The following is a 22291-nucleotide window of genomic DNA, read 5'->3' as shown; positions in this document are numbered from 1 at the left end:
GCTAGAGTGTGCCCTCTGAATACCTTAGTTTCACTATTGACAAGAGAGAAGTGTCGCAAACTGTAAAAAGTGTTTGATTGTAAAGCACAGGCGAAATTAATTTGTGATTTATTGTAGAGATATCATCAAAAGAAAATAGCTGTGCAAAATAAACTTAAGGTTCAATGTGTCATGTTGTCAGTGAGCCACACAAACCGATAAGGTGGCTATGAGGGCTAATGATGTAGACGCTGTACAGAGCGCTCTGTGGCCAGAACCTGCTGGGGATGCACAAGGTACTATAGGTACCAGTGATCCCAGAACCTAGCCCTCAGGGAACGCACATCAAACTGAACGTCCATAGGGGCATGTGTAGCCATGCCCCTTTGGCTACCTCGATCACATTATTTCCATAGAATCACTTCTGAATGTATAGGGCTACCCCAGATGTTCATGTAACTCATTTCCATTTGGGTTGGCTCTAGAAGGCTTTGGACGGAGCATGACTTATTGGAAGGGATAGTTTTGTTTGTGTGTTTGACCATTAATGATATGATAATTTATTTGTATCTCGCGCTCATACACAAGTGTTTCAGAGTGCGACGAGGCAAGGGAGGGGGATCAAGGGAGGACAAAAACAACGATCTTACTAGGCCCAGTGACATTGAGAACGCACAAGTGCAAGGGTAGAGGGAAGGGGGGAAGTGGAAAGTGCTGAGCAAAGACAGCTCAAGTGCATGCATCCGACATCTGTGTGCAGCCTCCAGATTCCCAAAAGATATCAAGGAGGGGTCACTGAAACCTTCATCCTCCTGAGGTCGATCCATTTATTTGGCAATAATAACACGCATTATTACAGCGGTTAGAAGCATGAGGTATTCGTCATTGAAGAGGGCTATAAAACGGGATGGTCTTATCAATTTACAGAACTATTAAAAACTTTGATGCAATTACAATATGACTGTAGACAGGGCTTTCAGTCTTTGTATTTCCATTAGGCCAATGGCTTTTGCGAGCGCGGGTAAATGGAAGGTGTGACAATATTAGAAAGGGGTAGGACATCACACTGACAATTCAAGGAAAGGGACATGCACAATAATGAAGCATACTTAGACACAACAGATTTAGTTAGGGCTGCTGTGAGTGTTGGGTAGTAGAACACCACTTAACTCCCCTTTTTGGCTGGTTCGGTATTAGGAATTAGGGTTGATTGGCCAAGCCTTGCAGAAGCTTGGGTGGAGACCTTCAGTGCAGTATTCCATGTGTGTAGGAGTTGCATTCCATTGGGTCGATGTAGGGTTATGCTGTCTTCTCAAAGTTGTCTCAGCGGGAGAGCGATCGCCCAATTTCTCGTTCAACACTAAGCAGGGGCTCCCCTTTTCCATTCCTCTTTAATTTGCATGCATTCAGTGGAGATGCAGTGGGTGGGTTTGAGTATAGCTGGTAAGCATAGGATGACAGCATAATGTTAAAGGAGATATACCAGCATGAGTAAGCATCACTGATGCGATTGCATGAAACGCAATGGCAGGACGTCCCAAAGATGTGGGGTTAAGGCGAGCAAGAGGGATAGGATATCAGGATACAAGATTACGGTGCAATTTCAGGGGATGTGTGATGAAGCTTAGTCATGGGGCGGAAATAAGTGGCAGAATGGGTAACTGGTCGTATGGGCTGGGAGGGTAATGCTGCACAGCAGGGAAATGCGGTATGGTGGACAAAGAAGGAGGAATCTTTCAAGGGCAATGGATGTCTCCTGAGGATATAGACGGATACTCCTTCAACATTGTTGGGACTGTTATGGTCTTCAGAATTTCTGTAGGTCACTGAAGATCTTCTGGACTTTACCATTAGGGCTTAGAGGCATGATCCATGGGCTTAAAACCACATTTCAGATGTCAATTTGGGAGGGTAGGTTTGCTTTTGGAAAGTGGTTTGATAACCAGGTAGGTAGTGTCAATAACTGTAGGTCCATTAACTGCCTCTTAACAGAATCTGAGCTTTAAAACCCTTCATTCACAGGGCTCCCATTTGTCTATCCTATTGCCCTTTGCATAATTGATCGTGGGAGAATTGACCGAATTTAAAAGGTCAATTAGTATATATATGCATCGGGGAAACCCTGTGGCAACCCCCCACCCAATGCAAAAAAACCTGCAAACCCCCTACCCAATCCCCTTATTATTTATTATCCCAAACCCACCCCAACATATATAAAAAAACAAAAATAAAGGTAAAGGTCAATTGTGCAGAAGTTCAATTAGGACCACTATTATTAGGTCAATTAGGACAAAAGGTCAATTGTGAAAGGTCAATTTGGGTAATACCTCTATCCTCGCACCTAAGCAGGGTTTAGGAATGCAGGCACCTATGATATGGTTTCTCAGTGAAGTGGAGGTGGGGTATCGGTGGGGCGGAAAGGGAATCTCAGGCCTAGGGGATAGTACAAGACAAACAGCCGACAGATGAGTTGGGGAGACTACAGACAAGGGTGACCTAGTCGGAAACCACAGACTGGGGCACCAGCTCCTATGCATGGGAACCTTCAGGCTTTCACGCTAGTTTCTGCTACCCTCTTCCACCTCAACAGTTTGCCTTTTCCTCCGTTCTTAGCCCCCTCTTCACATTCTCCATGCCTGTTGCCAAGTACCTGGTTTCCAGAACCTAGCACCCAGGGTCCTCGGGATCTCAGGACCACAGTTAATCATGGTGATAAATTGTTCTCTGTGAGTTAAACAGTGCTTGGCAGGTCTCAGTCTGGGGTTGCAAGCTTATTGTTGAGGGTGCCGCGACCCAGTGTCATATAATTCTCTCCAAATGTCACGACTTCCTTCTCCTCCCAGCATCAACCGCTCTGGCTCTCACTGGTCTTTGTGGGAGTACAGTAGAGTGCAGTAGAGTACTACAGGACATCCCCGCTGCTGCTGCCATCAGAATGCCCCTGCATGAGCTTAGATATCCCTGCTGCCAGTAACAGGCACATTGTGCTCCTTCATCACAGTACGGGTGGTTGTGCGCCTCGCTGTCCCAGGGGGGGAACCATTTTTCACCCTTTGCCTGACTCACTGATCCTCCCGAGAATCCCAGCATGAATGCAGTCTACCCCTCTGTCCCTCTTTCCCTTCACCAGCATCCTTGCTCCACTTTCCTTTGCTACAATTAACCCTTGCTACCACCGAGTCTGATAGGTGATCAGTAGCTGAAATGCTTGCAAACTATTCAAATCAAATTCTCTAACCCAACTGCCTCCCATTCAAGTGCTTTCACAAATGTAATATTATCATTTGTTTTTATATAGTGCTTACTGCAACAGTCCTATGTCTTCACAACACTAAAGATAAAATGTGTTTCTATTACTCAGTGCATACATTGCACTTGTGCATCTGACCTCGAAAGGTTGCCCGGCTCAGCTGGTCCATTAGGATTCCAACATCTGACTTGTTGCCCTCAGAGCAAAAACCCCACCTTCCAGTGTATGGGTCTATACACCCCCTCACTGGTTCCCCAGAGGAATGGAGCACCAGAGAGAGGCATGATAAAAACTCCCCCACAGGATTCATCGAAATTGGAACTACAAATTCCTGAAACAAATTAGACTTGTCTGAATAACATCACCCCCTCTGTTTGTACAATCACCTGCTCTTGAAGTCGCAGGACCCAGCCGCCAGCAGGATATTGTTGGGGTGCCAGTCCAGACTCAGCACAGTGGACCGGATTGGCTTCTTGATGTGCTTGCATACCCACCTGCACAAGGATACAGAGAAGAGGTGTGAAATAGACATGTAGAAATTGAACCTAGCTTCCAAGAGGGCCATTCACTTAAGCAGCATACAAACGGTATTACCCAAATTCTTCGTTTACAATTGTTCGAATGAACAATTGACCGAATTTAAAGGGTCACAATTGACCGAATATATTATATATATATATATATATATATATATATATATATATATATATATATATATGTGTTGGGGGGTTGGCGTTGGGCAGGGGGTTGCGGGGGGTTTCCCCCCCACATCTATGGTACAATTGACCTTCACAATTCGGTCAATTGTGAAAAGGTCAATTGTCATTCGAACAGTTGTAAAACAAACAATTCGTATACAACCATACAAACAACACTTTCTCAATGTGAGCATTCTAGGAACAGCTCATCTACACACTTATGGGGTATCAGACGGTTACTGCACAGAGCATACCATTCACGAGATGGGGTTTAGTAGCAAAAGATCCAGATTCACAAAGGTTTACATTGGGGCAAATCAGGGAATGCCCAGAGCACCTCAAACGTGCAGCTGTCCCTGTACACCATCATTACAAAGATTTAAACTCAACCAAATCTAGAGATGCCTGGAGCATACTTTACAAGCACTTTGGCAACAGTCTTTGAACACTATTTGTAGGAGTTCAGCTCATCATTGTACAGGCATCACTATGTTTATACTTGTTTAAGTCATGATATAAGAGTGCAGGGGCCAACCTGAGACAGAAGGTACTGCAATGGAGGCTATGTTTGTCCCCAAAGCAAAAACCACTGCGTAGAACATTTTTAGGGAAACCATAATCTACCCAATTGCAGGGAATTGGAAGCCAATCCATACCTCATCTTCTCCACAAAAAATAAGATCTTACCATATTGAATGGCAATGGGCAATTTTGCAAATAGAAACTCCTTATTACAATATAATTTGTTTTATCACAAATACTTATGCAATAATTTTCCATATGTCACATCAAATAAAACCATAGGAATAGAATGCCAGGTTAACACTACATGCTTCAAAGCAGTCTTGTGGAATCTTTGCACACGGCACACCCTGCCACGATCTGCATAGTACCTCCTTTGCGCGCCCCCTGGCCAACTGCCAGGATTTACTTGCCTGTAGTCTTCGTTCACTTCGTTCGACGAAATCCTCGGCATACGACGCACAGTTGTCCAAAAGCTGCTTCTCACAGGGTATGACTGTTTTTAAGGGCCCGCCGCGCGCGAGAGACACGTTGCAAGAGTGTCACATGTGCCCCCCAAACAATTTAAACAAAAAACACGTGGGTTTGTGGAGGAGAAGCTTCTCTGGCACCCGCTGCAACGGCAGAGCCTGTGGGTATGTACTGCAAGGAATGCATGGTATCAAACAGTAATGCAGACAAAAGTGATCACAGTTCAAGGGTGTTTATTGAACTTCAATTGGATTTGAAAAACACCTATCTAATCCTAAATCTAAAGTTGGGAGCAAGCTACGACCATCGTTGTCTGTCAAAATAAAAGGGCCTATACTAATAAACCTCTTGCCAAACCTTACTTCTAAATACAAATAGTGTGGCAAACAATGTTATGCAAAAGAAAAGTGTTCAAGAAATGATAGGTCAGGATAATCAAGCCATTGGCTTCTCGGTTTTTGGAACGGGACAAAGTGGCACACGCGAGATTAGCACACTCAAGCTTATCACACACTGTGGCTTCTCTAGCACAAGGATGCAGTTCAAAACCTCAGTATCAGGGCCTCCTGTGCCAAAGTCTCTTTGCCATTCAAAGTCTCTTTTTCTAGAGGGCCTGATGCGACAAAGAAACATTCAAAGTTCCTTTCGTCTCAGGATTTCACATGCACAATTTCTCGGGTGCTTTACTGTTCACCCCAGGTCCCCCTCTGCTGGGCTCAGAACCACTTTAACACAAAACCTTCTTGGGTGATTCACTGTTCACCCCAGACCCCCCTCTGGTGGGCTCAGACCAACTTTAACACAAATCTTTCAATTGATCTTCCTCCATCTGGCTCGGACCAACTTTTCTGTACTTTTCTACGCTTTTTTTACTGCAGAAATCGAAGACTTTCCATTGTGCGTGGGATTTTGCTCAACTCCTTGCAGGACCACTTCGATTCACAATTATTCGCTCTCTTCTTGATATGCTCTCTTTCTCACTTTCACTTTGCCAATTCTCCGCTGGATACCCTACAGAGACTTTCTACTGAGCACCCAAGCGATGCCCGGACCACTCTGTCAAGGGTATTGTATCTTGTTTTAAAAGTTCAATCACTCATCAGCAGTTCAACTTTACTTGCATCCTTTGATATGATATGGCATGGCATGTATAACGTGCCTGTACACAAGTGTTTCTAGGCACAATCACACTTGTTTTAACAATGTTCGTTCCAGCACTCGCCATACAATGTTGCTGCTTGCAATCTTGGCTTCAACACAGACCACTCTGTATCGGTCTCCCCAGCTCACAGGCTGTGTTGATTTCACTGACGCTGCTTTGTTTTTGGAACCAAGGACAGTATCATGGCGGCTGCCCCTTATCCCCGCCTTGATTATTGAGACACAATGCAGAATTCTTCAGCCTTTTTTCCTGGTCTTACACTTTCTATTCTCAAGGTTTCAAGAAAGTAATGGTTCCTTGTCAAAAAGGTCAAGGGAACTTCCCTGCTTGTGATTACCTTCTGCTTTACGGTCTATTTTCTATCATTAAACTGCCATTTCAGAACTGCTGTTTCCACGTGTGCTGTGCATCACTCAGAGTTTGCTCTCGTGCTCTACCTTTTAGCCATATGGGGAAGCTTAATGGAAATCGGGTGTGTGTGATGGTCAGGAATTGCCTGACCTCGCCTCGTATTGGGACATATCAGGTATACAGCTCGGGTGTTAGTCTGTTTTCCCTCGTCGCGGGATGTCCATGTGAAAGTGTTCATGTTGTAAAAGGGTGGGGTGGGGTTAGAGATCTTAAATATCCTACAGATTAGGATGGGGTAAAGGTGTTACAGGGAAGGGGATACCGCGTCTCTCTATCCAGTGTTCCACTCCCCCTCCCCGAACACCCTTCACCCAGGTGATCCTCCCGCACTGGTCCACCCCCAGTAACTGGATCCAAAAGCAATGGCTTTGTCCTGGCCACCTGGATGACAGATCCCCGGGGACCAGTGGGTGAGACACCTTCTGGTTTCTCACAGTATTAAGGAGGTCTTCATAGATTTATGGGCAATGTGGTGCAGCTGCAAATGCAATGCTCCCTCCCGCCCAATGCGGAGAAAGGGACTAACGGTTGGGAGCGGTGTGCCAATGAGGTACGGTGCAGGGCGTGTCAGGGCGCGCCACATGCAAAGATTCCACAAGACTACTTAGTAACATGCTCCAGACCCTTCCATCACTCTGAGGGACATCCAATGAGAATGGAAGAAAGGGGACTGGACCTAGGAGTATCAGAGAGAAAGGATGCCCCTAATAACTCATTCAAAAAGTGAAGACCAGGGCATGAAACAATAATAGGGGTGCCATACTAGAGGGCAAACACAAAAGAAGACTGAAAAATTGGCAAAAGTCCTACGCTTATAGAGAAATCCTACAAAATCTAACTGATCATAACAAAGCACTGGCACATGCTTAACTGTGAAGATACTAAACTTGAATAATCACTTTGTATCTTCAAAAGAAACAGAAATATTAAGAACAATATTTTCTGGAGTGGATTTTAAAAACATAATATTCCCAGTATGGAAAATAGGATAACACAACTGTGGGGGATGCGAACAATCATGAGATTCCTTCTAGTTGAAACGTCTATGTGTGACCATTCATGTAGAAATCGATATTGGGCTCAGTCATAGGTGGAAAAATTCTCTTTTTGAATTTCAACACAGCAATGATGATATTTTCAACACAATGTACCCATCATAAAGTGTACATTGGGAAAGTCAAAATGGCAATTAAAACTAGAACCATTGAACAGTGGGCTCAAGTTGTCTTCTTGCAGCTTCCATGGTAAGGCATTACTGAGTATTTCATCACACAAATAAAAGCACATCTCATGTACAGTACACCAAATGATCCAGTACCCGTATGAAAACTAGACTATGAGATATTAAGAGAACAGAGCCATATTACAGGGTTAAATGATTCAGTAAAATTGAACAGTAGGTCGCAAAAAGTACAAGCTTTTTCAATATGTTGCTATCGGCAATAAGCAAAAGAGAATTGGGTAAAAATAGGTGATCTTTAAGAGAACTCATCTTTATGTCAAATAACATGCAAAGTCATTTATTTTAAATCAGTTTCTATATATCATAGCTGTCCTATAACTATCCATGAGGTATATTGGGCGGAACCCAGCATTATGCTTCCAAATCAAGTTAGCCCCTATGCATATTTCTATTTTGGAATACTCTTTGTCTAACATAGCATCATTCAAAGTGAAACAAGAAAATAGGAACTTAAACGCCAGAATAAAAAGCGGCCACTCAGCTACACAACATTCAGAGACTTCAATAACAGTATATAGCCTATAGTTAACAAATGAAAGAGGGCAATGCCTCTAAGGGGAGACACAATACTTGTGAACAGGGACTACACAAGTAAAGAAGAGAAAAAACACGTGTTTCATGAATTCCTTCTGGGCTTTCCTCTGATGCGAGGAAAGGGCACAACCAATCCAGCAAGCGACTCAGGTTGCACAGGTGCCACAAAATCGGGAGGGATTTCTGGTACACAATACGAACATTGTACAATCGGAGGGGACAGTGCAGTACATGGGATAAATAGAATAAATAAAAAATAATAAATAGAATAAAGCAATAAGTAAAAGTACGGCAAGCTGGTGGCAAGTCCCAGGGTAAGTGCAGAGATCAGGTGTCAAGTGCTGGTAGGGAACTGTATGGATACAGAAAACAGTCACTGAGTCCGGGGGTTGCCAGAGAGGCAGTGCTGGTGTGCAACTGGTGGGGGGGGGGGACCTGAGCCCAAGATCAGATGGTGGCCAGGTAACCAGTGCAGTTACGTGCAGTTTCAGCCAGAGGTTCAGCAGGGGAGGAGGAGGAGAGAAAGCAGAAGCAAAGAGGAAGGTTTTGAGGTGCTTTCGGAACCGGAGATGGCTCTCCTCAAGTTTCAAGAAATCAGGGAGGCTGTTCCAAAGGGAGGCCCCAGCCGAAGAAAGATCTACCACCAACTCCTTGCTTGGAGAAGCGACTGACCCTGATGGAGTTGGAGGCAGATGAACGAGGAGCTCGAGAAGGAAGATATTTAGGATGAGAGAGTTGATGGTATTATGGCCCCAGGCCCCAGAAGGCCTTGTGGACAATGCAGAGGGATTTGAACTTAATCCTCGCAGCCACTGGGAGCTAGTGCAGAGTGGGTAATATAGTAAACTATTAAGTCATAGTCAAGTGCAGACAGTGCGGTGGTAATAAGAGTACTGATCATAGTCTTAGTCATATTTATTGAACATCCAGGTTTTCAGACGTTTCCTGAAGAGAGTGTAAGAGGGTTCATCTTGGATGTTGGAGGGAGGGAGTTCCACAGTGTGGGAGCAGTGACTAGGATAGCAAAATATAGATGGGAGAACACCGCGCATGTACAGTACAGTACACAATAAATCATCTGAAACCCCAATACCTGAATGTGCTGCAGTACATGCACAATTTGTGTTTGTCTTAGGCTAGAATACATCCCACAGCACACTAATGAAATGTATTGCTTTGATAAGGATATCCCATTGTGCGTCTGTGACTCATTCACTTTTGTATGGTCTTGGGTGCTAAATAAGCATACATGTTTTACAAATAGTGGTTTCTGGTGCCAATAATGCATTAGGAAAAAAGCTAAACTTGAAAAACATAAGAAACATCCTACTAAAAGATAAAAAGTCAAACATTTGATTTAGGAATGACCTCAGGGATCACAAAACCTACTCAAACATGCAAGCATACTCGAGGAGTTTTTATGATGGTCACATACCATTTCCATGGTACTCAATCTTGCTGGAGAGTACAATGAAGGTTTGGAACTTTTATTTGATATTTACTGAAAACAAACTTTGTTTGGTGCACTGATGCCTCTGGGTGGCAGAAATGTGCCAAACATGAAGTGCACACCTTGCTCCATCTTAAAGAAAGCGCTGGTAAATTCTGTGTCATCTGTTGCCATGCGTCAAGTGCATTTCTCTTAGGTCGAGTAGGTAAACTAAGTTACTCGACCTGCAGATCTCATGGGATTTTAAAGAATTTGCAAGGCGTGCTACAAATATGGTCTATAACAATATCCAATTGGGTTCCCATTATGTATTACAAGTATGTGATCTCAATTTCCTTCTTAGAAGACAAGCCTCGGGTTGGCGAAGCAGTAGGATGCGCGACACTGTCCCGCTCTTACCACCGGCCCATAAAGTTGCTGTTATGCGGCCCCGGGGAGCTACCAGCACAGGGAAATAGCCAGCTGTGTTGCTGAACGCCGTAGGACAACATGGCTTCCTTAAAAAAAAAAACAAGGGCTCGAAACCGGGCGTGATGAGGCCATATGTTTGGGGGCGCTGGTGCCTTTAAATCTCCTCCAGAGGCTGGCTGCAGAGCAGTAGGTGGTAGAACCCGAACTGCCACCAAGTAACTGTAAGAATGGCAAGTACTGCAGGTCTGCGTGCTGACCAATACAATCCAATACAGATGAAACGTCAGATAGACAGTGCGGGACACGCGTTTCAACCTTCTCAAGGCTGAGTCAATGTAAAAGTAATAACATAACATTGAATTCATATTTACAAGTTGTGAAGACAAAATTATTTAGATAGCATCTCCCATGAAACTACAACATTGGTATCAAAATCCTAAACAATATTGTAAAATCAAATAAATAATACTAGGTTTGTCACATACCAGGATCATGCCATTGAGAGGGGCATAGGCAGAAATACACAAAAGAATAAGTACCAATTGTGGGAGCAAATGATAACCCTTTGGTCAGAACTGCCACCTCGGATTCATTAAGTGTGTCATTGGATAAATTGATCACCAAGCTAATACTCATTTCCCAAGGTGCTTCCTGGACCCTGCCCTTGGCGAAAAATTCCTGATGGCCCCATGTCCTTGATATATATGATATGATATGGCATTTATAACGCGCCTATACACAAGTGTTTCAAGGCGCGACAAGGCAAGGGGGGGGACAAAGGGAGGACAGACAACGATCCTATTAGGCCAGGTGTCATTCAGATCGTGCGTGTGCATTGGAAGGGGGGAAAGGAAAAGTGCACGGGGGGAAGGGAGAGGGGAAAGTGCAGTACATGGGAATGTGGAATAAATAAGATAAATAAAACACATAAAACAGCCAGCTGGTGGCAAGTGCAAGCAAGTGCAGACATAAGTGCTGGAAGGGGGACTGTAGGGATACAGAAAAAACAGTCCCCAAGTGCAGGGGTCGCCAGGGAGGCAGTCGACGGGCCTGGGCCAGAGATCAGAAAAGGGTGGCCAGGTAACCAGTGCAATTTCAGTTAGGAATTCAGCAAGGGAGGGGAGGAGAGAAAGCAGAAGCAAAGAGGAAGGTTTTGAGGTTTCCGGAACCAGAGATGGTTCTCCTCGAGTTTCAGGGAGGCAGGAAGGCTGTTCCAGAGAGAGGCCTCTGCCGAAGAGAGTGATCTGCCACCAACTCGTTGCTTCGAGAAGCGACTGACCCTGAGGGAGTTGGGGGCAGATGAGCGAGGAGCTCGGGAAGGAAGATATTTAGGAAGAGAGAGTTGAAGGTATTGCGGCCCGAAACCCCAGAAGGCCTTGTGTACAATGCAGAGTGTTTTGAATGTAATCCTCACAGCCACTTGGAGCCAGTGCAGAGATTTCAGTCTTGGAGAGATACGATCCCTGGTCTTGAGGCCAAGGACAAGTCTTGCAGTCCTGTTCTGGATAATTTGCAGAGGGCGGAGAGTGGAGGCAGGAAGATTTAGATAGAGGCTGTTACAGTAGTCCAGCTTGGAGAAGACCAGGGCTCTGGAGACAGTCAGCTTCTGGGGGAAGGAGAGGAAAGGAAGAATACCTCTAAGGAGGTGCAGCTGATAGTGTGACTTCTTAGAGACGTCAGAGATGTGAGGGGAGAAGAGTGCAGAGTCGAAGATGACTCTGAGGTTTTTAGCCTTGCAGGTGGGAGTGGGAGGAGGGCCAAGAGAGGCCGGACAGAGAGCTGCAGGGAAGGAGGGAGTGGGTGTGCCGATGAGTAGAATCTCAGTCTTACTGGCATTAAGGCAGTGGTCGTTGGCGGCACACCATTCCTGGATGGCAGACAGACAGTCAGAGATGAAGGAGAGGAGGAGGAGGAGGAGGCCGAGGGTAGGGTAGCCTGACAATGACCTGGGTATCGTCCGCATAGCGCTGAAAGTTGGGACAGAGAGCAGTGATGCGGTGGGCAAGGAGTGCCAGGTATTGGTTGAACAGCCAGGGAGAGAGGTTAGATCCCTGGGGGACACCACAGGTAGAGAAAAAGATGTTGCAGAGGAAGGACACAAGTTGGACCTGGGAGGGTCGGTCGGAGAGGAAAGAAGTCAGCCACGCCAGAGCCTGACCAGTGATACTCAGGTTATCACGGAGACGGTTGAGCAGGATGGCATGGTTGACAGTGTCAAAGGCAGAAGAGAGATCAAGCAGCATAAGAATGCAAGGGGTGTTTGAGTCGAGGTTGGAGAGCAGGTCTTCGCGGATGTTCAGGAGAGCAGTTGCCGTGCTTCTGGCAGCTCTGAAGCCAGACTGATGGTCATGAAGACAACCAAAAGATTCAGTGTGGAGATTTAGCTGGGAGATGGCCAGTTTCTCCAGGAGCTTGCCCAGGAAGGGAGTTATGGAGATTGGGGACAGTTAGCCGGGCAGGAGGGGTTGGCAGAGGGTTTCGCAAGAAGAGGGTCTACAAGGGAGTGCTTCAGGGGGGAAGGGAAGACTCCGGTGGCGAAGGAGTGATTGCAGAAATCCGCCAGGGCAGGAGCCAGGGAGTCGATATGATCCTTGATAGTTTTGGAGGAACAGGGGTGAACCTGTTTCGACCAGACTTTCATAGATCGGACTTGTCTAGAAACCTCGTCTGGAGAGAAAAGGAGAAAGGTAGAGAAGGAGGGGTGGCTTCCGAAGGGCCAGAGGAAGAGCAGGGAATAGCGGGAGGGGGATGAGAGGAGGAGATTGAGGACAGGATGTCCTGAGTTTTAGAAATGAAGTGAGAAGCCAGTGCCGTGCAGAGAACCTGGGAAGGGACAGGAGAGGTAGAGACTGCGGCAGGATTGGCCAGTTCCTTGCAGATTTTAAAGAGTTCAGCCGAGTTGTTAGATGCCGCAGAGATGCGGGCTTGGATATGAGCTCTCTTCTTGGTGAGGACGGAGAGCCGGTATTGCCTTTGCAGCAGGCGGCAGGCCAGTTTGTCAGAGGATGAACCTGAAGCACGCCATTTCCTCTCGGCAACCCTACACTTGCGTTTTAGGGTGACGAGGTCTGAGTCATACCAGGAGTTGCACTTGGCTTTGGGCTTCAGGCAGATTCTCATGACAGGGGCAAGGATATCAAGAGTATCAGATATAGCAGAGTGGAGCGTGGAGAGGGCTGTGTCAGGGTGAGAGAGTCAGCCAGAGGGGGAGAAAGGGGTGAGAAGGTGGCAGCGAAAGCCTCAACTGACACGCACTTCATGGGTCAGGTGACCGAGAAGGTTGGTGGCAGTGACAGAGGTGGATTGGCCTGCGGGGTAGGGAGGGTGAGGTGGGAGGATAGGAGAAAGTGGTCACTCCAGGAGAGAGGAGTGGAGAGAGGGACAGAGAGGGGGAGGTCTGAAGAGATCAGAACATCGAGAGTGTGCCCTGCAGAGTGAGTCGGGTCAGAGGGGAGAATTGTGAGTGAGAGAGTCGCAGAGGTCGTGAAAGAGTTCAGAGGGGGGATAGGAGGCATCCAGGTGGATGTTGAAGTCTCCATGAAGGAGGAGTTGAGTGGTTGAGGCCAGGAGTGAGGAGAGGTCGGCCCACTCTGAGAGGAAGGAAGAAACCTGACCAGGTGGCCGATAGATAGTAGCCACAGTAAGGGAATGGCTAGGCAAGAGAGAGAGCCTGCAGATGAGGCATTCAAAAGAGGAGTAGGCCTGCGTAGGAATGACAGAGGCAGGAATCCACTGAGGGAAGATAAGGGCTACGCCCCCACCAGATCGGTTGGGCCTGGGCGCAGAGAGGATCTTGTAGCCATCAGGTAGGAGCATGTCAAAGCTGGTGACAGAGCTGGCCGTAAACCATGTCTCAGTGAGACAGAGGATATTGAGGTCAAGTTCTTCAAGAAGGCGGAAGATATCAGAGGAGTGTTTGACAGCGGGAGTTAAGAGTGGCAATGTGGAGAAGGTTGCCCTCCTTGAAGGACTTCCGGGGAGGGGTACAGATCAGAGGTACACCCTGCGGAAGTGTAGAAAGCGCTTGAGAGGGGGCAGAGTGGGAGGGGGAAGGCAAGGTAGCCAAGGAAAGGGGGAGGGGACAACAGGAGAAGAAAAGAAGTTGATGAGGCGTGGAAAGCGTCTATCAAAGAGATGAAGGTTGGCCTGAGGGCCTTGGAACAAGATGGTCCCATTAGAGTAGACATTAATGATGACCTTAGAGGATAGGAAGGAGGACAGGAGGGCTTCCCAACGGGTACCACCATTAATGGGAGAAGAGGAGAAAGGAGAGAGAACAGAGACCATATGCGGGGTCTATAGATCTGGAGAAGGAACGACAAAGAGGATGTCGGTGAGAGTTTCCATGGAGGAGGCACGGATGTAGGTGTCTGTGATAGGGAGGCCTGGGTTGGAGACCAGGATGTCCTTTTAAACTTTTTCCTACCAGATTTAGGGCCTCATCACGAGTTTGGCACTAACACTTAAATGCGGCGGTAGCGCAATAACCGCCGCATTTAAGGGTCCGCCAAATCACGGGTTTGGCAGATTTCCCCCCAGCTCTGAGCTGGGGGCAAATCTGCTTAAATTTCGCGCTCTTTCCGCCGGCGGGAAATCCGCTGGCGGTAAGAGCATGAAAATTCCCCATTGAGCCCAATGGGGAATTCCCGAATGGGCTCAGTGGGGAATGGGCAATACCCTTTCCGCCAAACCCGTGATCCGGCGCTATTAGCCCCGGGGGGTTTGGCGGTAGGGCTATTAACGCTGGCGCCAATAGTGCCGGCGTTACCGCCCAACTCGTGATGAGGCCCTTAGTGAGGAGAGCAGGATTGTCAATAGTGAAACAGTTTGAAAAGATAGGGGAGACAGAGAGCACTATAGAGTAGGTGGGAGAGGAGGGGGTTCAAGGTGTAGACAGACAAGACAGCGAGAGGCAAGTGCGCAGGAGAGTGGCACAGGATGATGGCACTTAGGAGGCGAGTGCAAGACAGGGACAGCACATTCTAAGACAGGAAAGAAGACAAATCTAAATTTGAGAATCCTAAAGAGGGAGAAAAAGGCCTAGGTTTCACACAGCAACTTTAAATACGGTGACAGTGCATAGTTGAAACAAGTGAGATCACAGCTGAGTTAGTGGGTCAAACCAGGTGGACAGAGTGGACAGGGGGAACAGACCATTGAGCAGGGTGGCAACTGGCAACAGGCGTCCCCTGCGGACACCTGCAGACACCACCAGGAGCCGCCTGTTAGGGAGCCGCTCTTAGCCTAGGGGCCCTTAGCCGAGGGGGCTGCCAGGCAGGGGGTCTGCCCAGGAGGGTCAGTTTAAACCAGAAAAAGCACCAAATAGGAGGGGAGGAAGGGGATGGGGGTGGGCAGGCAGGTAGGTGGGAGGGGGAGAAACAACGCGCTCAGAGCGTAGAGTTTGAAAAAAAATAAAAATAAGTCACAATCACTCACTGGAGGCCTGGGGACCGTGCTGGGCTGTAGACAGCAATCTGGGCTAGCAGCGACCGCTCAAACCCGCTCAGCTCTGCAAAGAAGCGAGCGGGGAGAGCAGCCGTCGACTAGTCCAGGAGGGACACCAGAAGCCACCAATCAGAGGGGGGGGTAGGCGGGAGGGAGTGGAGGACCAGGAAGTGGCTGCAGGGAGAGGGTGGAGGGGGGAGGCACAACACTCTCAGAGCCCGGAGTTTGAAAAAAAAATAATAAGTCACAATCACTCACTGGAGGCCCGGGGACCGTGCTGGGCTGTAGACGGCAATCTGGGCTAGCGGCGACCGCTCACACCCGCTCAGCTCTGCAAAGCTTCCTCCTGCACCTCCTCCCGATGCCACCCCGATGTCCCCCCTCCTGCCCCTGGTGTGGCATTCTTTGTTAAAGTATTTCATGGTAATGGGTCCTGAAACCTTTACGGTTTTACATTTTGTGAAGTACCCTTCTGATACCTGCGAATTTGATCTAAAAAAAAGATCTAAAAATAATAACTCCCTTGGGGTCGAGTTCCCTCCAAAATATTGAATGAGGTTGTAGAGTTGGAATTGTGCCCTTCATCAGACTCTATATCCGAGCTCCTTGTTGAAGTAATGGAATAAAGAGCTGTTCGACCTTCAGTGCAGAAAGTGTGGTGAACGTTTGAGGGAGCAGGAGCGAGACTGCAGTACCAATCTGGAAAGTAGTGAGTGATACAGACACCGTTCAACACATGGAAGAAGATTGAGAGGCAGATCGATAAAGTGTTCATCAAGTTGATCAAGTGAGCAAAATCTCTTAGCCTCTTTGTCGAGCTTGCCCTCTACCTGCCGCAGGACACTCTTCAATGGTCTGGATTTTCATTCTCGTGTACCCGATTCGTCTGTGGCTATGTTGCTGGTAGGCCGCCTGTTGAGTTTGTTGTGCATTGTGCAGTTTCTCTGTCCCTCTCTTTCTCCCCCTTCCATCTCTCTGCTCTCTCCCTCCATTCTGCTTTCCATTGCCCCCCTATCTACTTTAACTGCTACTCTATCACCTATCCTAAAGCCTGGAAGGAAAAAGTTCAAGAGGGATCTCCTGGTCTCCGGCCTGCCCATCGCTGACACCTACATCAGCGCTTCTTCCAGGCAGACTGTCACTAACATCCTCTTTGTCATTCCCTCTCTGGACCTTTGGATTCCCCATATGATCTCAGTCCTCTCCCCTTTCTCTTCTTCACTCATTAATGGTGGAACCCGATGGGAAGTACTCATGGCATTCTTCCCATCCTCTAGGGGTATCATTAATAACTACCAGAATGGCACTGTCATGTTCCAGGTCTCAGCCCAACCTCCTCCTCCTTGATAGGTGGCTTCCATCTCTCATCAACTTCCTGCCTTCTCCTGCCACTCCTCCATCTGTCACCCCTCTGGCTCCTTTGCCACCACCGCCGGGCATCCCACATTCCTGTACCCCTCCTTGGAAGACCTTCAAAAGGTGGCAACCAGCTCCACTTAGCTAACCTTAACTCACACTCTGCCGTTTAACACTCCTCTGACATCTGCCACCTACTTGAAGACTTTGACCTTTACATCCTCCCTCTCACCGAGACGTGATTCACTGCCAGCTCTGTCACTATTTTTGACACAGTCCTCCCAGAGGGCTCCTCCTCTCTAAGCCCAGGCCTAACTAGTCTGGGGGCAGAGTGGCCCTGCTCTTCCCTGAATGGGTCCCTGCTACTATAATGCCCATTCAGACCTACTCTTCCTTCAAATGCCTCGTCTGCGGGGTTGGGGTCTCTTCAATCCTCTCGCTGACTCTTGCCACCATCTACAGCACCCCGGTCCGGTCTTCCTCTTCCTTTCGGAGGAGTTTGACCTCAGAGACTTCAATATTCACATTGACTCTGCTGATGCGGCCTCTGGACTCTTCTGCAGCCCCTGAGACTCTCCCTCACCATTCTTCCCTCCGGTCCGACGCACCCAGCCGGACACACCTTGGATGCTCTCATCTCAGCAGACATCCCCATCTCCAACTCTCTCACTACACCCGTCTCCTGGTCTGACCATACTCTCCTGTCCTCTCACCTGGATCTCTTGGGTCCCGCAGCTAAGCCTCTGCCCGCACTGCCAGTCTCCTTCTCCATCATTCGACCAATGAATCGAGTGTCGGTTGCTGCTTTTGCTGCCACTTTCATTCTCCCTTGCACTCCGTCCACTGACTCTCGCACTGACACAGCCCTTGCTAACCTTCAACTCCCCATCTCCAACACTCTGGACATCTTCGTCCCTGTCATGAGGATCCGCATGAAGCCTGCCTCCAAGCGCAACACTGGGTATAATTCCAACCTAGCCTCTCTGAACTACAAGTGCAGAGTTGCTGAAAGGAAGTTGCAGGCTTTGAGCACATCCTCTGACAGATTGGCCTGCCCCCTGCTCCAAAGGCAATATAGACTCCATCCTCTCGAAGAAGAAGGCCTATATCCACACCTGCATCTCTGGGGCCACTAACACCACGGCTGAACTGTTCAAAATCTGCAAGGAACTCGCCAATCCTACTGTAGTCTCCACTTCTCCTCTGCCATCTCAGACCCTCTGCACTGCACTTGCCTCTCAATTCATAACCAAAACTCAGGACATTCTGTCCTCACTCTCCTCTACACCCCTTTCTCCTCCATCACCCGCTCTCAGGCCTACCTTGGCCCCCCTTCTCCTCCTACTCTCCACTTTCTCCCCCATACCACCGGATGATGTCTCTAGACAAGCCCTCTCTATGAAAGTCTCCTCCAAACAGGTGCTCCCCTGCCCCTCCAGAACTATCAAGGACCACCTTTCCTCCCTGGCTCTAGCCTTGGCTGATTTCTGCAATCACTCTGTTGCCACTGGCACCTTCCTGCTCCCCCTCAAGCACTCCCTTGTGCATCCTATCCTCAAAAAGCCTTCTGCCGACCCCTCCTGCCGGGCTCACTACTGCTCTATCTCCATCACCCCCTTCCTGGGTAAACTCTTGGAGAAGCTGGTCATTTCCCAGCTGATCCACCACACTGAATCTGTTGGTTGTCTCAATGACGACCAGTCTCGCTTCAGAGCAGCCATCGGCACAGAAACTGCACTCCTGAACACCCTTGAAGACTTGCACTAAAATCTTGATTCCAACTCTCCTTCCGTTCTCATCCTTTTTGAATTTTCTCTGCTTTGATACGGTCAATCATGCCACCCTTGTAAATCAGCTCCATGATACTCTTGGCATCACGGACCTGGCACTGGACTGGTTGACCTCCTTCCTCTCTGATTGACCATCCAAGGTTCAACTGGGCCCTTTTCTTTCCCCCCATCAAACTCTCCACCTGTGGTGTCCCTCAGGGCTCTATCCTCTCCCTGTGGCTCTTCAATATCTACCTTGCCCCTCTAGCCCATTTGATCACCGCCTTCTACCCTCACTTCCAGTGTAATGCGGAAGGCATGTAGCTCACCTTCAATCTTCCCACCCCTGCCTCCTCTTCTTCCTCTCTAATCCCTGACTGTCTGACTGCTATTCAGGCATGGTGTGCAGCTAACAATCTCTGCCTTAATGCCAGTAAGACTCAGGTCCTCCTCATTGGGACCCCTGCTGCCTCCTTCCCTCCTACTCTCTGGCTACCCCCATATGCCGCCTTCGCTAACCCTGTTGTGAGGCAAAACGCATTGGTGTCATCTTTGACTCCTCTCTCTCTCTCTTCCTCTCCTCACATTGTGGACCTTGCCAAGAAGGTCCACTTTCAGCTGCATCTCCTCCGAGGCATTCTCCCTTTCCTCACCGTCCCACAGAAACTCAAGGTCTCCAGAGCTCTGGTCCTCTCTAGGCTGGACTATTGCAACAGCCTCTTCCTCAAGCTGCCTAAATCCTCCCTTTGCCCCCTTCAACTAATCCAGAATAGAACTGCAAGACTTATCCTTGACCTGAAGCCCAGGGACTGTATCTCTCTAGCATTAAAATCTCTCCACTGGCTCCCGGTTGCTGCGAGAATCAAGTTCAAGAGCCTCTGCATCATCCACAAGGCTTTCTGGGGATTGGGACCCTGCAACATCCAACTCTCTCGCCCTTGCTAGAGCCTTTTGGTTTTCTTGCTCAAGCTCTCTGCAGATCAGGCGCTTTTCCAAGCAGAGAGTGGGGGTAGATCTCTCTCTTACGCAGGTGCTTCCCTCTGGAATGGCCTCCCTGCCCCCATCAGGCCTGAGCTGGATCTTCTTAAATTCTAGAAGCTTCTCAAGACATTTCTTTTCTCTTCATCCTTCCTCATCCCCCCCCTGCTAATGTCCCTCTCTGCCTCATTTGACTGGCTGCCTGGTTCCTTCTGATTCCTATAGGGCACCAGGCCCTGCTCGCCCAGTCTACCCCAGTACCTCGGTCTACCCTGACCCCCAAATCAGCACTTGCCCTACTGGGCTCCCTCCTCCCTTTGATCCACTAGCGGGGCCTGCACCCCTACTGAGACCATCCAGCCCTGCCCTCACACTTAGCATATGGACCTTCATTCCCTGCATTCCCTCCATTACCATGGCACTTGTCCACCTGGCCCACCTAAGCACTGGCCTAGCCCAGGGTCTCTCCTCTCCTCATCCCCCTCAGCATCTGCATGCTCTGCACTCCGACCTGCACTTCCTTTCCTTCCTTAGCATTAGCATGTTCCGCTCTGACCGGCACTCCCCCCTCCACCCCCCCACTCCCTTGCACTTCATGTTACTGCACCGGCACGATCCGAATGACACAAGGCCGAGTAGGACCGTTTTTGTTATTCTTCATCCACATCCATCACACCCCCCTCTTTGTCTTGTTGCACCTTGAAACACCATTTGCTGTATAGGCGCATTATAAATACCAATAAATAAATAAATAAATAAAAACCTATTTCCTACTTTTTTCAAAACAGTTGTCCTCCTCCTTTTTACTTACAGTCTTCAGAGCTATGCTGATCAAAGCCTTGGTGAACTTGGTATAAGATTGCAGGTGAACACCCGAGTTTCTCTGTGCAACTGTCAATTTGCTTCAGAGAAACTCTTTGACTCAAGACTCCACTTTCTCCTTTGGCGCCCAAATTCTAATCTCAATTGCTACACTGGACAGAGTCACACCATTTTAGGGAAATCACCGTCTTTGCAGGATCCAGATCCTTTCCATACCAAAAATGTATAGGGCTTAGAAATCCTCAACGGTGCAGTTTTAAGCACCGAGTCATAGGGTTAACAATTTACACAGGGAAACCAAACAGCTTCACGTTTACTTAACAGCTAACACGTAATTGATGTTCACGTTGTAGATTCCCCCCCCCCCCCCGTTGATTGGATCTCGCAAACCACGCTTGGGTACTCCGTTTTTGTTCTGTGATTTCCCCCAACACATTTTTCGGGATACGATTTTAGCACCACACTAATCTTAATCGGATACAAACATTCCCAACATGCATGCAATCTGTGGTGCTACTTCACCAGCATTTTAAGCAGAAAACCCCTGGGGAGGCTCACCAGTCATTCTCCTGTTCGAAGTAGCAGATAGAGATGACCCTCGACCCACTGCCCACAGCAAATTTGTTCTCCTTCGGCGACCACTTCACACAGCGGGCTGCACGGTTGATCCTCAGAATGACCAGGGTGGGTTTCCAGGCGTTCCCCTTTAGAGTCCAGACGTAGGCGTTGCGGTCAGTACCGCAGGTCACAATGCGGTTGCTGTCGGGAGCCCAGTCAATGCCTGGATTAGAAGCAAAGGAGCCACAGTCTATTAGCATACACTCGCCAGACTTTGAGGCAATGTGCGGTTGTGGCATGGGTCTGCAACCTTTGGCTCTTCAGATGTCTAGGACTACAACTCCCATCAGGTCTCGCCGGCAATGATAAGGGATCATGGCAGTCAAAGTCCAAAACATCTGAAAATCATGGGTTACAGACCCCTGTGTTACGAGAGTGCAGCATTTTCAGTGGAGAGTCACCACACGGGGCACGACAAGAGAGAACCAACAGAAAATGAAGCATCTAATAATACAGCTGTCCATCATTTATCTGCTTTGTACCTTGGGATTCACTCAGTGGCAATACATGACATATTGCACGTTCAAAAGGCATATGCACCACTCACTGTTGGATCCAAATCACTTGCATTGTTAGACGAGTAGAGGGTCATGGCTCGGAAGTTGCATTGCCCTCAGGTGGGTTCACCGAGACCCTCCACTCAAGACCGCAGGAGTTGTTATATAGGGAAACTGTGTGAACCTTTAAAGCTTCTGCAGAAAGTCTGGAAGGAGAACAAAGGGACAGGACTTTCCATGCCTTCAGCACTTGGGCGTTCAAAGACATCCTCGTAAGAAAACCGCAACAGCAAGGTGCGGAGAAGGATAAACCCCACCTGAGGTGTTTGTCACAAGTCTCAAAATGCTATCATAACTGCAGCCGCTAACCAGCGTTGCTCTAGATGAGATGCTGAGGCAGCAGGAAGCCTTAAAAACAAGGGTTAATGATGCCTCTGAAATAGTTAAGGATACCACTGCAGCCATGGCTTTCAGGCTACGCCACTTGAAGTTGCAAAGACTATGTAGCAGCCTGGGCCTCGTACAAAATGGAGCTGATCCTTGAAGGGCCAGGCCCCAGTATATGGAGGGCCTTGTACGGTACAGTCATGCATTTTCCAAGGTAATTCAAATAAGCATTGTCAGACTTTCAGTAGCCAAAATGGTGCTGATGCCCCCCACCCCCCAACCATTGTT

The 22291-nt window shown here is 48.2% G+C and overlaps 1 protein-coding gene across 2 annotated transcripts in view; it reads right to left on the bottom strand.

Moving 5' to 3' along the window:
- ARPC1B (actin related protein 2/3 complex subunit 1B) overlaps positions 1-22291 on the bottom strand; it is a 174798-nt gene that overhangs the window by 55822 nt on the left and 96685 nt on the right. For both annotated transcript variants that reach the window (XM_069645562.1, XM_069645563.1), the window contains exons 6-7: positions 21060-21282; positions 3616-3723 (exon numbers count right to left, since the gene is read on the bottom strand). In XM_069645562.1, coding sequence (XP_069501663.1) covers positions 3616-3723; positions 21060-21282 — 331 coding nt within the window. The remainder of the gene's footprint in view (positions 1-3615; positions 3724-21059; positions 21283-22291) is intronic.

The sequence above is a fragment of the Ambystoma mexicanum genome, chromosome 2p (assembly GCF_040938575.1).
Source record: "Ambystoma mexicanum isolate Mex_15411 chromosome 2p, UKY_AmexF1_1, whole genome shotgun sequence".
NCBI lineage: Eukaryota > Metazoa > Chordata > Amphibia > Caudata > Ambystomatidae > Ambystoma > Ambystoma mexicanum.
Note: the sequence above shows the minus strand (reverse complement) of the source record. Positions and strands in the feature narration are given on the sequence as shown.